Source organism: Echiichthys vipera, assembly GCF_963691815.1.
Source record: "Echiichthys vipera genome assembly, chromosome: 21".
NCBI lineage: Eukaryota > Metazoa > Chordata > Actinopteri > Perciformes > Trachinidae > Echiichthys > Echiichthys vipera.
The window spans coordinates 21,374,648-21,393,433 of record NC_139846.1 but is presented as its reverse complement, the minus strand read 5'-3'; the positions used below and the strand labels follow the sequence as shown (position 1 = coordinate 21,393,433).

At 40.9% G+C, this 18,786-nt stretch overlaps 1 protein-coding gene across 1 annotated transcript; it reads right to left on the bottom strand.

Annotated features, from left to right (window-relative positions):
- Positions 1 to 5,571: 5,571 nt before the first annotated feature.
- On the bottom strand, positions 5,572 to 17,784 carry rab18a (RAB18A, member RAS oncogene family). The gene is made up of 7 exons (XM_083936177.1): positions 17,609 to 17,784; positions 15,108 to 15,163; positions 10,556 to 10,617; positions 10,212 to 10,284; positions 8,812 to 8,930; positions 8,192 to 8,258; positions 5,572 to 7,460 (listed from the first exon to the last, which is right to left on the bottom strand). Exons 1-7 carry the CDS (start codon positions 17,674 to 17,676, stop codon positions 7,291 to 7,293), a joined length of 615 nt encoding a protein of 204 aa, XP_083792303.1. The 5' UTR covers positions 17,677 to 17,784; the 3' UTR covers positions 5,572 to 7,290.
- Positions 17,785 to 18,786: the final 1,002 nt, after the last annotated feature.

Here is an 18,786-nt window from a genome sequence, read left to right as displayed (position 1 = left end):
AGGTTTCCTGCTTACCCGAGGCCTGTTCTTATTAAGTTATGGGGGTCTGGTGTGATTGATGGGAACACATACAGGCCCGCTGCTTCTGAGGATGTAGGTAAGCCTATGTGTTGACAGAACCCATAGTAATCCTTGATAGGACTTTCTCCTGAATGTTTTTACTCTGTACATTTAACACTATTCAGGTAGTCTCCTTAGCTGAAATATTATTTCATATCAAAATACTTATACCAGCAGGGCCCACACAAGACGGTTCAAGAATTGTCATAGTGAGTCAAGAGACGGGGGGTTGACTGACTTTTCTGTAACCCAGGGGCCTAGAGCAGGTCACACAGCTCAAAACAGATCAGAGTCCTGAAACGGGACGCTGCATCGCTTGATGAAATGTCAAAGGGTCTAAATGTAAACGGGTGCAACAATGTAAACACAAGGTTCGACATAATCAAAGTGTTTCCACCTGCAGTGACAGAGCCATCAGTTCTGGGCATGCCGGTCATTACCTCACAGTCTTGTGGTGCTCAGAGGGTAACCTAAGAGAGGCCAGAGCTTGGCTTTGGCTGCCTTCGGAGGAAGGAAAGAGCAGGAGCAAAGGGGCATTTTCCTTTACCTCACCTAAGAACGTAAACAGTGAAACAGTCTGCAGGTGCCTCAGAGTCCTTTTGCCCAGAACAAGGAAGGTCGCTTGGAGAGGAAGGAAAGAGAGGTTTGATCATGTTTGTAAAGGTTCAAACCCAAGAGCGGAGAGTCCAAGGACTCTGTTAAAGTGAACTCTGAGAAGGCCTGCTGTACTTCAGTGTCACTGGTCCCAGACCTATCACGTTCTCATTATCAGAGGGCTGACCTTATGGCGAACGTATTAGTTCCTCACTACAATATACAATTCAGGTGCTTGTGGCAGAGGATAATCTTTCCAATCATCCTCTCCTTTGCTTCTATAAGCCAGTATGGCAAAACAATTACCTGATAGCAAAACCGGGAATGAGCATGACAAAGTGAGTGACGTCTGGGAACCCAACACCTTATGAAACGATGCCCCACGTCTCGTAACATTTTTACACATGACAGCATGACTGCTCTCCTGAGGGGCTCGTCTGAGCGTTAATCCATACGGCCCGCCACTGTGACAGGCAGAGGAGCAGAGAGACAAGACTGCGTTAATGAGAGCCAGATCTGCTCTGTTAGCTTAGTGCCTGGCTGCATGCTCAGACACAGACAGCAAGGCAGAAAGCAGTCCATCAAGCTGCCCCTGCAGAGCTGCTCACAGGCTTCTGAGGCAACAAGGTGGGGCTGGACAAGTATGGCATGTTACTAATTCTGGATGTGGACAGGCGGCCGTCCTGAATTCCACAGACCGGTGATCCGATTCCCTGGCTGGGAGTGTAAATGCGGTTTGAATAATTAGATTAGATGATGGGCAGGTAGCCTCTCTGCCATCAGTATGAATATCTGTGTGGATGGGTGAATGTGACAAGTAGTATAAAAGTGCCTTGATGAGTCAGAAGACAAGTAAGGTGCTACATGAGTACACAAGTGTTTTTATAATGCTCCCTTCCATCTCCATGACTAGCAAACGTCCTTGCATCTATAGCCGTGTTTCCATTCAATTGTCAAATAAAAAAATAGAAATGTTGCAAAAAAAGAAATGTGATTCAGGCACGTTATCAAGTGATAAATGCCGTGAATAAACTAGGTTACTAGTGTAGCATCGTTGGCGCTATAGGCCATGCTTCACACATAATCTGTAATCCATCACTGAACAGAGTAGAAGTAGTCGAGGTTGCAAACCGAAAACCTAAAGTCACATTGGTCATCCAACCAAATCTAAAACTGTCAGATGCTTGAGGAAAATGGAGAGCTCCTATTGGCCACGTTTCATGCTCATCATAATGTCAGAAAACGAAGACCACAATTAAGGCAATTCCAGGAAGACGCCGACAGTGAAAAACAGTTTCCACATAAAAATATGTGAATAGAAACACAGCATATGGTACCATATACCAATGTGAGTTAGCAATTCTTTACTAGAATGAAACAATGTCTTCAATATGGAAGTGGCTAAACAGCAACATAGTGACAGATAAGACGGGAACAATATGTAAGCAGTGTGGGCGCTTTACTTTACTTTTATTTACCGCTGCTAACACAAGTACTATGACAAGACACCCACAGCACCACCACAGCCCTCTGCTAAAATCACCACCCCCGTAAAGGAAATACTGACATTTTAAAATAGTGTTAAACTATAATCGCGTCTCGTTGACTCAATATCGCGTATCATCTCGTCACACCCCTTATTCTGAATGTATGGTATTTCTTTTTTAATATTGCACTGTTATGACAGCGATGGTGCTGCCGGTTTACCTTCTGACACTGCATTTGAAACTGCACATTGTAGTTTCTGCATCCATTATTGATTTACCGCGTGTGCCCTTAAAAATTCTGGTCCCGCTCCTAAAATTTTTAGTTTGGGGGCCACAGTTAAAAAAAGGTTAGTCTGGAGCCCTGTGCCATTAGTATGAATAACTTTCCATTATTGTTGCTATAGTTAGTAGCACCACAATGATGTGATTGACAACAAAAAATGTATCTTAAATAATTTTTAAAACTGGCAAATAATTTAAATATCTATCCAGAAAAATATTCCAGCTTCTCAAACGTGACAAACCCCTTTTTTTCTGTTTTATTTGGTTGTAAATTAAAAGTTTGGGACTGTTGGTCGAACAAATCAAACAATTTGAAGACGTCACTGTGGGTTGTGGGAACTTTTTTTTTTACATTTAACAGACAAAAAAAAATATTCAATAAACTGATAGAGAATACTTAAGTTGCAGTCCTATTTCGGAGTCAATGATGCATTAAATGACATTTCCAGTGTAAGAAAAGAGAAAAGAAGCACTGCTTTCAAAGGGCAGTGAAGGCAGCGTTGGGGAAGGCGACTACACACTGCCCTACTTCTCATGATGTGGCTGTAAAAAGAATGCAATAACCAGCTTTGTGAATGATTCACAGAAAATATAGAATCTGTCAGCTCAACCCGTTGAGTAGCTGATGTTTTTCCAGCGTAGGCACGAGGAAACGGCAGCGCTACAGCTCAGCACATGCTTGCACCACATGAAGGCATTATTACGCCGTATGCCTCCGTTGTTGTTTGACCGAGACATATTTCCAAGACGGCTGCCTGGACTTGCGGCAGGAGATGAGGGAAATGCTACAAGGGACGGGTCCTCGCTCTCACTGCCAGCCCCCGGCCCTTTCATAATCGCCCAGGAATTATGCACATCCCAGTTAAAGCACCGATAGAGTGAGTTATGGCTGCGGTGGTGTTTCCTGAGGAGTCTGCCAAAAAGATGATTTAGATAGATCACACGTCTGGGCTCTGAGGGTTCCTCGGACACTGTTTCAACACAGCTCTTTATTCTGAGGTCAGAGGAATGCGAAGGGCACGGAGTGAAAAACCCATCACCTAACAGCGACATTTCCAACATGGCAACCACGACAGCAAAGTTATCACTCATCCCCGCTGAAGACTCGGACATTACAGCAATCGCTCAAAAAGACCTTCTTCGTCACTACAACGTGGCTCTTTGAGTTACGGATGTTGCATCTCGGGAAGGCTGAACGTAATTAAATATCATAATTTATCGTGTTACAATAAAATCAATCTTGTGAAAAAATACGATCGGCTCAAATTCTCAGAAAAATCTGGAATACCTGAAGGAATATTCAATTCAATTCAATTTTATTTACAGTGCCAAATCATAACAAAAGTTATCTCAGGACACTTTACAGAGTAGGTAAAGACCACACTTTATGACTTATATCATTTGAAAATCACAGTCTTGGTTTTTATAATATATATAAACATTACTAAGTCAATGTGATTCACATTAACGCATTAGAACCCAGACCTACTTCCTCTAAAATGACAATAATAGACACTTAATAGACGATATAGTATCGTATAGTCGATATAGTAGTATATGTTTCTGAGATTTTTTACCCGTCAGAAATCTGAAATGTTGTATACTTTAAATGTTAAGTTGGGTGTTTACGGAAATTTCCCACACACACACAAAAATAGATCAAATAATTTGACATGATTTTTTGTTTATATAATGTTCCATATGCTTTGAATTTAATAATTATCTGCTCAGTTAATATAGCTGATTAAATGATATTGAACTACTTCTTTTATATTACTCAATTCAAAGTATATTAATATAATATAATATAAATACATAATATAAACAAAAAAATCATGTCAAATTATTTGATTTTTTTTTTTTTTTGGTGTGGGAAATTTCCGTTAACGCCCAACGCAACATTTACATTAAACATTTCAGATTTCTGACGGGTATTTACAAAAAATCTCAGAAACGTGTTCTATGTCGTCTATTAAGCGTGTATTATTATTTTCATTTAAGAAAAATAAATAGTTGAATATCATTGAATCAGCTAAAATAACTGAGCAGATCATAATTATTTATCTTATTGTGACTTTTTAAGGTTAAAAACACGATGCGCCATATGTCACAATATTTACTTAATGTTTTATATGACTTTTGTTCACCGAATGTGCTCAGAAGAGGTTAACTGTAATAAAGGACGTGTTATGGAAACATCAGAATTGTTAAATGACTTGAATTTTACCCTAGAAACATAAAAAAATAGCTTTTTATAATAAGCTTGTTCAGTCACATGTTGACCAGACACACAGCCATGTTGGAAATGTTGTGGAAATGCAAACTCACAAACTGTCACGTGACTGCACCCAGGGTGTCCCGTCACGTGACTGCACCCAGGATGTCCCGTCACGTGACTGCACCAAGGATGTCCCGTCAGTGTCACAAGGGACTCAATGAGGTAAAATCAAGGATGGAGCTAAACGTTTAAAGTGTGGTGACTTGGCTGGGAACCGGAGGGTTGCCGGTTCGAGTCCCTGTGTGGACCATGAATGGAGTATGGACTGGTCGCTCGCTCTGACATCTCTCCATTAATTGCATGTATATAGGTCCTGTCTGTGCATGTGTGTGTATTTCGGGCCTGTGTGTGTGTGCAACATAATTAACAATAACAGTGAAAAAAATTGAATTTCCCCGTTGCGGGACTAATAAAGGAATTCTTCTTCTTCTTCTATCCATGATTTCAAATGCGTTGGCATATATTGTGATACATTAAGATACATTTCTTGAGATAAAGTAGGCGATAGAAAAAGGTAGTGCCGTCAAAGTGATATAAAAATGACTATCGTAAATATTTCTCCTTTAGTGTCCTTCAAAAAACAGCAGCTGAAGTGCATTACGCCAATACTACGTCACTTTACGTTCTGATTTTGCATTAAAGCTTTTATTAAAATGAGAACATTGGCTTTACCATGTGGTTAGTTCATTAAAGTATTTATTTATTGAATTACCAAACACGCTGTATCGTGATATCATTGAGATATGACATTACCTATATAGGAATAGAGGATTTAGGCCGTATCTCCCAGCCCTACAGCTTTGCAGTTAGAGTAACACGTCAGAGTTCACTTAAAAAAAGAATTTAATTCAGTTTAATACATAGGGCGGTTTGTGAAATATGTATACATTCAGCTTTACAATTCATACAGGAATTCTCCCACCAAATCCCTAAAATACACACAATTTACAAGGTATACATGTTCCAACATATTTCAGAAGACAAAAAAAAAAAGATAGCTATACGAGTTAAATAAGTAAAAGCCTACTTCCTTTTTGTGTAATTTTACCATCAAATTCAAATGGTATGCAATGTTATATTTTCAGCTAAATATAAGTTAAAGTGTTTATAGTGAAAAGCCTCCGAAGGCTGTTCACTGGACAGACAAACAAATAAATGGCACGCAGAATTTCCCATGCACTTAAAAAGAGATTTAAAAATAATTCCATTTGTGATAAGACATGCTTGAATCTACGTCGTTTTCACGATCCCTGTCAAACTCTCTGAACTACATTTCCCAGAACACACACCAGCACTCGAATACTACAAACATGGTCAGAGGTCGAGGGTGCAGTACATTTACAACTGCTCCTCGGATACAAACACAGAGATAGGAGCGCTGTGAAATCCATTAGCGATGTAGAGCACGCAGCTTTTTCTTTGATTTTCCAAATTCAGTGGAAACACCCTCATGACTCACTGCCCTGTCTAATATTGAACACTTTCCCTTTGTCTCTGTTCAGTCAAAGGATCTATATGAAAAACCATAGTGGTGTTATTACTGATATTATCTGTCTGAGCGAGGGAGTGCCAGTAGGTCGCACTCCATTAAAGCAACTCGTTACAACAAAGGCGTGCAATTTTAAGAGGTTCCCTCTTCTTCGGCACCCAGTGGAAAGCTTGCCGGTGCCAATCTCTTTGATTTATGCACTCTTCAAAACACACTTAAAGTTTGAAGTCCAAGTCAATAAAAGTAGTTAAACGTCATTCCAGACGGTTGGTAACTCTATTATGTTCTGAAGAAATGAGGCAGTTGTGTGGACAACAGAGACACATGATCCGGGCCCTTGACTGAGAGTGCTGAGATGGAATACAAGATGGCTTGGCTTGATAAGCTTCTCCATAAGCAGCATAAATGTCCGTAGAGTCTGGGGGCAGGATCAGGATCAAGCACAGGACAGAGTAGAGGAAAGACAAAACAAAGACAGTCGGCCCTGCATTGATACGCGTGTGCTTACTAAGGCAAGGTGCTTGGAGGACAATAAGCATGCTGGAGACGACAAAGAACCCTCGGTCAAAACTGCTTTTCCATTCTCATCATATCATACTTCAGACATTTAGCCGCATGCCTGGCAAACTTTGGTTTGTACTTTTGGACTCATTTCACTGCACTGCTATTCTTAAATCGCATGTATGACGTGAGAATGGTTAATACTTTGACCGAGGACCCTAAACTGCAAAGAACTGTAACTCAAAACAAAACAGAGGAGAGAAAAAAACTCACTCAAATTCCATTAAGAGGAAGGCTGAGCTGCATTTGCATTTTAGCGCAGCGTTATTAGAAAGTGTGCAAAAAGTAGAGTGTGAACACAGGGTGTGTGTGTGTATGTGTGCGTGTGCGGACGGTGAACCCTTAAAGCTCAGCGGAGGGGAGACAGTCGGACCTCCACTGCCTTCATGTCTGAGATGGGAGCTCAGCTCAGGACAGCACACAGTGGGAGGGAGGGCTGTTATTTCAAGTGTGTTTGCGTGTATGCTTTGTATTGCACCGTGTGTGGTATTCACATGTATGTTTGGACATATGTGTGTGTGAACGTATTTGCGTGTTGTCTAGACCAGGGAGCAGTAGCCGCCGCAGCTTCCACCTCCCGCGTCCTCGTCGCTGAGCTGGACTCCTCGGCCGTGGTTCTCGCTCTGCCATAAGCCGGGAGTCTGGATGATCTTCTCCACCAGCTCCTCAAACGCACACTGCACGCCGTCTCTGGTCTTAGCGCTCGCCTCTGGGAGAACAAAGAGCAGAGGGGAAAATACAGGAAGAAGGGGAGTGAGGGGAGAGGGATAGAGCAAGAGGCAAAAGGAGTGAGGAAAAACCAGAAAAAGAAAAATGAAGACAAGTGGATTTAAAGTGAAGGAAGACAGATAAAACAACTGTTAATCTTGATGTCATGCTGCTGGGCTCCCAGAGCGGACAGCCGAGTGGTGGAAAATATCTGAACAATAACTGTCAACCCCAGACACTAATAGTGAACCGTAGGAGGTTATTAGGGGATATAGTCAACACCTGTGTCACAACATGACAATATCCAGAAACATTAGAATAGCATTAATCATAGGATAAGAAAATCAATCTTATTTGAAAAGCCAAATCAGAATTTATACGCAAGGAAAAGCCTTGGAGAACTCAGAAAGATCAAAGTGAAATCTTTCCATCTCAACAAACATTTTTTACAATAACTTTTTCCAGAACTTGATGAAGATAGAAACTTGGTGTTTAACTTCGAGTACAAGTCACTTCAACTCTTTTAAGTCGTCCTTTACAAATCGGAAAAATAAAAGAACAGGGCAAACGCGTGGAGGATGATATATGAAGCCTGTTTTATTAATAGAACTATGCGAGCATTCCTCAGCAAGCATGATAGTTATTTCAAAAGCTGTTTCCCCCCCCGTGTAATTGTCTGCTGTAACCCGTGCCCAGCAGGTCTTTGTAGAGGAGGGAATCCTCCTGACTTACCTATAAAAAGCATGGAATGTTTTCTTGCAAACTTGAGTCCCTCGGCCCTGTCTAGCTCGTGGTTTTCCTAAAACAAAAGAGAGGTAATGGCTTATTTGAGGCCTGCCGGGCGGAGCCGTCAGCTACTGTGGTCGTCACAGGGAGGGCGAAGAGGAAAGGGAGATTTTCGCAGACAAAGAACAGGACACAATAAATTCGTAATGCTCTACTTAGTGGGCATTTTATACCCGCTTACTGATTCTCGTAGCCTGGTGAAGGACCAGCTTCCAAAAATATGAAAGTAGGTCTGCCACGCTCGTTTAGTTCTGTCATTTGTCAGCTTTATTTTTATAAAGATACTTTTGCCAATTTCCCTGTTCTGTTTTTATATAAAAAGTGACTTTATATTCCTGTGTATTGCAGGTCCCGCTACAGAAAAACTATTTTAACATTTGTAATAAGTGATTACAAAGCCCATTCACATTTATGAATGTATTTGGGGCACAACAAGCTGAAACAACATTACAGTGCGGGACAAGCTGAATTCAAACATCACAATGCGCTGCTCCTCACTAACCCAACAACCTTGTTCACCCGAGTAAGGACACACACATTTCATACAGAAGCACAAACACACTCACCATATCAATCTTATTTCCCACGAGCATCTTCACAAGGTCGTTCCTCGTACAGTACGTCTCGAGTTCATTGAGCCAGTTGTCGAGCTTGGTAAAGGTTTCCCGTCGTGTGACATCATACACTGTGCCAAACAAAACGGACAGGACATAATGTTCACAATGAAGGTATACACATAAACACATTTTTCATTTCTAAGATAAGCTGACAGGTACCAACATTGGACCGCTTTGCAGCATGGGCATAATCATATCAGCACAATCATATCAGCATAATCACGGTGCTGCCTCACATTAGTAATAATTACGTACTGAAGCACTGATATTAACTTTAAAATAATGTTTTCAGCAGTGATGACGTCCAACAAGCCTTCAATTTGAAAACATATCTGATAGCTTTTTTATTTTTAAGAAAAGCACTGCCCTAATAACACTTTTTTTTAAAAATAAAAATACAAAATACATTTGCATGCACTTCCAATGACCCATGCCGGGATGAGAATCGAGAACCAGGTCCCGTTGGGAACTGGTGACAAATTGCAGTCGGAGTCACTGCGGAGCGGAACAACTGGACCATATAATAACAGCGGCGTTATAATAACATGCCCATGAGACTTAGCAGATTTTGTAAAACCTGAAAACCTAAATAAAATAAAAAAGAATGTTGTACAAATATTCTGTAATTTCATCCACACTGTGTTTAGACTCAGAGATAATAAAAGAGTGGCATTGACACTGAAATCCCATGTCTATTTATGTCTATTTTCAAAAACCTTAAAGCCCCCCCCCCCCCCAAATTCTCTAGGGATTTCAAGAACCTGTGGGAACCATGTCCTTTAATAATGAATAACAATGCAGTACATTTATATTTGTTTGTTGCATTTACTTTTACAAAGTTAGGAAATCCATGTTTACGTCCAGCCTGATGTTGGCTTACGCATAAAAGAATGAACCCAGTCACTCTCATACAGTGAGGCATGTCATTTACTAATTAAAACACTGGTAACGGGACCGGGCTCAGTACGGGCCGATACCGATATCACATGTAGAGCTCTCCTAATCCCAGTGCTATAGCAAGGCGCCTTGTGTTTCTATAGATCATTAGAGTCGTCCATAGGCAGCAGAGGAAGTCTGTTTAAGAGGTTTAACTTAGTTCCTTTGTGTGTGTGTGTGTGTGTGTGTGTGTGTGTGTGTTGTACATGCATGTCCATATGGGCAGTCTGACTTAAGGGTATAAACTAACTTCCAGAGAGAGAAGTAAGAGTGTGTGTGGGTCACAGGATGAAAAGCCATCACTTTCTTTACGACCATTGGCCTGACTCAAGTGAAGAGGGTACACACACACACACACATGGGCAGACAGACAAAGGTGTTTGAGCAATGACTGCGTCAACAGCTTGGCTTACCCAAGATGACTCCCTGAGCCCCGCGATAGTAACTTGGCGTCAGGGTTCGGAAGCGCTCTTGTCCTGCAGTGTCCTGCAAAACACAACCAGCTCAGCACTACTGGACACACTCGCAGGAAAAAGAGACGGACATAAACAATAAGGCTGACTCCTCTATACCTCGACAAGCATGCATGCAGAAATGGTGTTACATAAGCGCCATCTTCTGGGCATTTGAGAGAACATACAGATTGGATTCATGGAGAAGTTGACAGTTAACCTCTCTGCTCTGAGCCACATTTTGGTTTAATGGGTGTTACTAACACAGCAGAGTTGACACAGAGTTAACAGAGTTTGTCACTTACCCATATTGCCAGCTTTGCCTTGTTACCATCCACAGTAATGGTCTTCACTTTGAAGTCAACACCTAAACAATGAAAAAAGCCAGTCAGTCATCACACATGTCACGATTACCTCATCCAGCTTCAGTCCTAGTATAGTGACTCTTACAGGTTTGCTAAGAATATGATATCACTGTGACAGGCTATAATTATGAATGATTAATTGTCAAATCATATACCACACAATGTCTCTGAACTTCTGCTAACCCCGGCTTTTCAGACTGGCAATATGCCCATCCCATGTCCTGGATTTAAATTACAATGTGCGTGTATTCATATCCACCACAAAGGGACGGTGTGTGGTTTAAAGAAACAAAATTCATAGGTCTGCATTAAAAGTCCACCACCTGTGAAAGGGCTCTTAGAACCATGATTCACCCCTAAAAATCCAACCGGGTCCCAAAGGAACAGACATTTACATGAAAATAACAATGTTGTCCCCCTTCCCCTCAACGAGTAAATCTCCTCTATTGCCTTTGTGCAGTGTCTGGGTGTGCAGAGCGTGCAGTTTCTGGATGACATATCTGCCCGAGTTTTAGAATCCACTGACAGATTTACCAGGGAAATGTACACTTGTGTTGGGCTTGTTTTTACATCTGGGGCTAGGGAGGGGAGTTCAGCTCGGAGCCAAAACAGAGGAGGAGAAAAGGGGACATGAAGACAGGCCGAGGATATATGACATACAGCATGTGTACCACACATACTTACACACAAATATACAGTGTTCACACAGTCAATCACAACAACTAGCTCGTCCTTGAGTCCAGCAGGGTTGCTCAGATACTGTTGCCAAATGCACGTGGAGAGAAGTTTACACTAAACATTTCCCTGAGCCCGGATCAGTCTCTCCTGCTTTCATTCAGTATAAATTCAGACAGACCTTTACTAGAGAACACAGTAACACATCTGTTTGTAATAGTGCAACACAACAAGATGCCACTACTGCTGAAGTCAAGGCTGAGCTCTCGAGGCCAACGCGTTTATAGCTTCATCGTATGACATAAATACACTGAGCATCACAACACCCCGCTGTCAGTAGGCGGCATGACAAGTCAACAAATGACCTTACCCAGAAGTAACTAGGTGATAAGTTCATCAGTGAAAGAGTCAAGACAGCAGGCCTGGTCCCCTGTTGGCTAATAATCTCTAACCTCATTAAGGGCCTGGACACATGCTGCATAATTTTCGTGTCCCAAATTCATTGTTGTCATTATGGGTGTTTTCTTTCAGTTGTCAAGCGAATTTTAAGTGAACTTTTCAAATGTTAAAATCAACTGGTTCGGAGCAAATAACCTAGGCTACAGCACAGTTTGGTTCTTAGTTGGTGCCATGAAACAGAGTAGAAGTAAAGGTAAAGAACCGGAAACAAAACAAGTTTGAATTGTTCTTTCATGTCAGCTGGCCAGACACATTATGGGAATATCCAGGAAGACATAAAAATAGGAAACATGGCCAATGTAGACGCACGGAAGGTGCACCTACAAAGCAAAGGACGCTGTTGCGGCCTGCAAGTTCTAAAGCGCCTCTTTTCACTGTGTGACGGCTGCACTCTAAGATAAACACAAGTTCAGCTTTTGGAGCGCAGTAGTGCACACCGCATGTCATGTGACAACAAACAACCAGTCATAGCTGGCATATATCCTTCTTTCCTTCTGTAAATATTATATCACATATACCCAGAGCTTTATAATCTGTCCGACGGACAATATTGTATACGCTTAAAAATTGGCACCTGAAAGATCAGCTCCAAACTCAAGATTTATGGTAAGTAGGCTATGCTAATTTATGTTAAGCTGGAGATGTTAGATAACAATGATACGATTAGCTGGTTATGGCTGATGAGTAATGTCATGCTCCACCTGCCTCAACACCTCTAAAGTTGGCCTGAGAGTAGGCACCCGGCATCTGACCCTGCATTTTCCAGGTGGTAAACGTCATGTGTCGCTGTGATTCATTCTTGCCTATTTGATACTTTTAGGTCAATAAACAGTGTGCTAATGTGACAATGTACTGAGAAAGCTTTTGTCACGGGGAGAAATACAACCTCAGTTGAACTGCTTTAGGTGGCAAGGATGAAAATACATGAATTGAGATCAAGTGATGTGAAAATAAATGTGATTTCTGTCTGAATGAGGGAAACTGAGTCAATGAGGGAGGCTTAACTCCAATAAAGACATCTGTTTGGCAAAGATTTCCAGCTGGATAAGTGAAACAGCAGAGATCCGTGCCTTGACCTTGGGGGGAAAAAGTGTTTTAACTGTTTCAACTTCTCCTGGAATCTGCGCTTTTAGTTAGTTTAACAAAGACAGCATTGTGATCTACAAGCTCCTCACAAAGTCCCATTAGCTAGAGTGAAAAAATAAGTTCTACATCCAAACTAATCAATAACAATTTTAAAGTCTGGAGTTGTCGAATGCTTTAATGAACAGAAACCCACTAAGGTAGTTACAGCATCAAGGCCACCTGAAAATGTAGCAGGTGTGTCCTTGGTGCATCGAATGATCTATAACATTAGAGGACGCTGATCTACGTGCACCAGGATTTGGAAAAACCGCCACTTGATTTCCAAATGTACCACTCACTTCACAATTTCTCTGGATAAGATGGATAGCCTGGTCTGTAGCAGGAGCTTTTTTTCCAAGTTTCTCATTAAGTTTGAAATAAATCAAATAGCTTTGTGGCTGGGAGGGTGTGTGGTATCGGGCTAACTTTTACCTCCAGCTCGCCAAGTGCTCATACATTCTTATAGCAGACCTCCTAACAGGCCAACGGTGACCTCAACATGACTTTGATTGCACACTCGGTATACAAAAATCTTATATTTTGATTTTTGATTGAAATTGTTTGCAATAAGTTACTGACACAAGAAGCAAGCGCGGTGATCGAGCCAATTGTGGTCCTGGAGCAGATTACCAGGGTTCTGTCATTTTGCGGATTGTTCAGCCTGATCTTAAGTATCTGCCAGCAGCCTCAGCAGGACCTGCAGCCCAAGAGGCAGACTGTAGGACAGTTTGTCTATTTTTCTGCATGTGGTAGCCATTGTTGTCTACTGTCGTCATTTATAGTTGTTACAAACTTAAACTTCAGACAATGGAGCACAAATGCCAGCACAAATATTCTTACAGACCTAATGAGCTTTCTATGCCAATTAATGGCACTGGCATTTGGTGTGCATTCTGACTGCTGTAATATTAACAGAGCTCCAGGGATATTCTGCCTATTATTAGGGGGCGGCAGCAGCTCAGTCTGTAGGGAGGGTTTCTGTCAAAACCCCTGCCGACTCTTTTTTCTTTTCTTCAGAGGCTGTAGTGGACTCAATTTTAAAGCTATAGTGAAGATGGTGGCCTCATCTGAAACAAAACGATCTAAAGAATCCATTGATACCAACCATGAGTTCTAGTTTGCCCTTTTCATGGGGGTCCCTTGACCTCTGAACTCGAGATATCTAAATGAAATTGGTTCTATGCTCACGAGTCTCCCCTTTACAGACATGTCCACTTTATGATAATACCAGACAGTGTGGGGCACAAAACAGTGGGTGACTGCTAAGGGGTTGCATGTGTTTATTACTCGTAATTAGTGTTGTTGTGCTGGACTGCATTATATTGAAATAACCTTCATCCCTCATGTTAATAAAACATTAGAAATACCTCAGTATAATACAGTCCCATTCAACACCTCTGCAGATATCTACAACCTCAATAATTTACAAAGAGTTAAATGAGTATCTCACTGAAAATGATCATGTTTGTAATAGGGCTGCAGCTAATGATTATTGTCATTGTTTATTATTTTCTCAATTAACTGAATAGTTGTTTGGTCCATAAAATGGCAGAAAATTGTGAAAAATGTTGATCAGTGTTTCCCAAAAACCAAGATTATGTCCTCAAATATCTCAAAAATATTCAGTTTACTGTCATAGAGGAGGAAAGAAACCGGGAAATATCCACATTTATGAAGCTGGAATAAGAATTTTAACCTGGAATAAGAATTTTAACCTTTTCTTCTTAGAAAAATGAAACTAAACGATTAATCGATGATTATAATAGGGCAGTTCTTGATAGTCGATGAATTGATTAATCTTTGCAGCTCTACTCTGTAAAGGTGACATTTATGGCATAGTTAAGGCTGTTATATTGGTTTTATTGGATAATACAAAAACTAATAAAGTGGCTCCACTTATTAGGTGAATCACACTTACAATGGCCCTTACCATGGATACACTTTGTCCTTTCTTTCATATGTGGGTATCAATGTTAATTATAAGCTCATATACAGTATTTAATATGAGCAGTTATGTTTCCTACAACACTACCCATTCCTTAGTGCCTTACATGAGCAACTAAAATGTGTTGCTTATAATCATTCTTTGTACGTAAGTCCTTTGGGTCCGAGTGTGTGCCATTAAAGTTTGTGGCTCTTATTGACTCTACTGATGATGGTCGTGCAGTTACCACCACCACCTGTGCACGGAAACACACTTTTATTTTACCATTTCATTACATATGTCACTCACCTATTGTTGCTGCTTGCTCTGGGTCGAATGTGTCATCTGTGAATCTCAAGAGCAGGCTGTCGACAGGAAGAAGGAAATTATTAGATTAAGACTCATTGCTAATCACTTACAAACAGTAATTCTAGTCTATTCCAGGTTAGGCCAGCTTTTGGCTCGGGATCAAGTCTCCGTTTGCTTTGTTAAAATAACCTTCCCCGTGGCACCAGACTTATCGAATTCTGTATCACTTTCTATTGATTACTTTGTTCTTCACTTGCATTACGTGTACAAGCTCCAGATGATATCACCGTCAGATTGCAGTCAGGAGGACAGAGTTCATTTCTTAACTATGACTAATCAAGTGCAAAAGCCTGAATCACCGCACTGATGATGGGGATAAACGCTCTCCTTTCCCTTGACCCAAGCATAATTCCCTTTTTTTTTCCTTCCCTCATGGGCCATAAGGAGGGATGCTGGAGCACTGAGTGTTTATTGTTTGAGGTGCATACAGCCGATGAGCTATGCTTAGAGACAGCCAAGTTAGAAATATGTTCTGTGAGGGTCATTTGTTCAGGTAAAATGAAACTTGTGTATTCCTTGCCAGGCAGACATCTCCCCGGTGATTTAAGGGCTTCTACAGATTGCAGGGAAACAAATTAAATATCTGTACGCTGTTCAGAAATTAGTTCAGTTAGTGTACCTACTCGACAATAGCCCATCATGACATTGGAAACTTATCCCAGTCTGAATTTGTTTATTGTATCAAGCAAAAGCCCATTTAATAATAACACAAAATTGCATTCTGGAAACACAGCCCTTGGCCTCAGCGAAGCACTAGCAGTCAGTGTACCGTACAGCTGGCCACAAACTCTTGTGTTTTCTGGAAATATAAGCAAAACTAGGTCTATGTTGTGGTGTTGGCATAAACTCAGCCCCTTGTCTGTGCTCAGTCATCACAGTAAGCAAGCTGCTGGAGAAAATGTGAAAAAAGAAAAGACATTTTTCTCCTGTAAAACTTAAACAGGCACAGGCCCAAGATTAAAACTCCAGCTGTGTGTTACAATTAAAAAAAGGATAATGCCAAAAAAGTGAATAGAGGAGGGAATAACTGACAATAAAGTGACAGTTGCTGCCAACACTGTGGGCACATTACTGCTGACATTCTGGGATGTAAAATACATGAATTAGTACACATTAAAGATTACTTACAACCTTCTGGGCTGACACTTGGCTGATCCAAAATGAAGGGTTTTATTAAAAATCCCCTTCACATTTGATCCCTTGTTGATCGGGCTGACGATCCCAGTCTTGTGATTGCAACAGAAATCCCTCCACCCTTTTGCGGTTCATGTTACAGTTTGTTATTTTGAGAACCTGAGGCTTGGTCATCAGTCTACAGCGAAAGATGATTTTTTTCTTGGCCAGACAGAACACTTGTCTAACGCTTTGGGCGCTCATTACCCATGTAATACCCAGGCGCTCTGACTATGGAAGGCGTGCTGGTACCATAGTTTGCAATATGATGGTCGACGGCTCAAGCTGGCTATTAGGATGCTGTCATGCAGTCTGGACCACAGTCTTGGAGCCAAGCAAACCTTAACCAAGCTCTCTGTTGGCACACTACACAATACAAATTGCTTGACTAATGTCGGTGAAAACATTATACTCTGCTTTACATATTAGGCTGATTTGCGGCTGCTAACAAGGACATCTGATTACCACATAATGGCAAAATCAACTGTGTGGTAAAAGCTTTATAGCCTTTTAGTCCTTCTAGAGAGGCCAAGCTTACTCAAACACGACCTGTTAAACAAAATGTAAATAGTCTCTGTTATGTTCATAATGATGTGTGAACCAGTTGATCTTGGAGAAGCTACAGATACAGTAAATACCATTGGAAACAGGGAATACTTCTTGTACAGCCATTTAAAATATAACTACAACAAAAGTGATTGTTACTCTTCATCATCTCCATTTAAATCTTCTAATAAGCAGTCGTCTGAGGCCACTGTCCTCGTCTAAACCCACGGAGACAGCTGGAAGTCAGTCTGATTGCAACATCTCCATGTCAGACGTGAACAAAGATGATGACACACACAGCTACTGTCAGCTAGCTGAGGTTAGCCTGGTATCCAGCACACCACAAACCTTTTATTTAAACACCAATGTGAACTGTTTATAATCAAAGAAGAGGATAACCGCACCCGGGTCGTTTATGTAAATCTAAAACAACCTCATTATGTTTGAAACTAACACTATTTGGCTGGCTGCTAAGCTAACCCTAGCTAGCTAAAGTTCGCCTGGTATCCAGCACACCACTAACCTTTTATTTAAACACCAATGTGAACTGTTTTTGATCAAAGAAGAGTACAACCACACCCGGGTCGTTTATGTAAATTTAAAAAATCCCATTATGTTTGGACCTCACACTGTTTGTCTGGCTGCTAAGCTAACCCTAGCTAGCTAGCTAACGTTAGCAGTGGGCCACGACATCACATTCTTGGAGGTAACCAACAACTTACCTGGACTTCCCAACGCCACTCTCTCCTATTATTAATATTTTCAGCGTCGTTAATGTGTCGTCCTCCATTTTCCTTGTACAGTGAGCTGTGTTACACCCGGGAAACGGCTACAACAGCCCGTTTCATACGACGCTTCTTTGGCACTTGCGTTCCTGTTTACAGCTCGCTACAGAGATAGTTTGTCATGGTGCGAAGCCTCACTCCAACCACTTCCGCATGACTTCTGGTCACTTCCGCCTGGCACGTGCATATCTGATGAGCTTAGTTTATGATTATTAAATACCACACTGACACACATGGGATTCAAAAGTATATTAGGTAGTGTTTTTTAATTAGTAATGGGACATTAGAATCAGTAAAACAGTGTTTTTTTAATAGGGATTTTGTTATTTCTTTAGTTAACTGTTACATACAAATGTAAAATACCCTCTTGGGTAAATCTGGCGCTTATATACTATGATGCCATCATACTGCAGTTATCATATACTTGATAGCAGAGTTCATTGAAAACTATGAGTTCATAATCTTCCTTTATATTTGGGATTGGTCGGATTTTCACCCTGGAAAGCAAGATGCATGATATTCATGATATCATGAAATTACTTTTTTGATGAGGAACTCTTTTATATATATATATTGTATATCCATTGTGTACACACTGTGTTGTTAAAAAAGCTAAATGCTCTGCCCATACCAGTCCTGTGGCAGGTAAAAACACCTTCATGTCATCAACTTCAAAGTATATACACATACTGTATACTGTACATCTAAAATACAACAAATGCACTGATATAAATCACTATAATGCTAAAGCAACAAGGAGAAATGACATAAATTCCACCGCAGGTTCCTCCCAGACGCCAAACCTGCGGGACATACTGCAGCTGTCAGATACTTGATAGCAGAGTTCATTGAAAACTATGAGGCCTTCATTTCCCTTCATATTTGGGATTGACCACAGTCGTGACCGCACTTTTGTAGATCGGATTTTCACCCTGGAAAGCAAGAATTAAAGTTACAATTATGATATTACACAGACAAGCAATATGCAACATTTTTACTAAATTGTCGGACATCTTCACCAAAAACTGGGCTCCCATAGTCGTGTCCACATGGTAACCCTAGATTTGCAAACAATTCTGGTGTTTTAATACTATGTGCATTTATTAATTTGCACT

Coding starts and splice junctions, on each gene's coding strand:
- rab18a (XM_083936177.1), bottom strand. CDS start 17,676: ATGGAGGACGACACATTAACGACGCTGAAAATATTAATAATAGGAGAG. Junction 10,618..15,107: donor AGAGCAAGCAGCAACAATAG/GTGAGTGACATA, acceptor TTCATTGTTTAG/GTGTTGACTTCAAAGTGAAG. Junction 8,931..10,211: donor GGCTCAGGGAGTCATCTTGG/GTAAGCCAAGCT, acceptor TGTTTGGCACAG/TGTATGATGTCACACGACGG.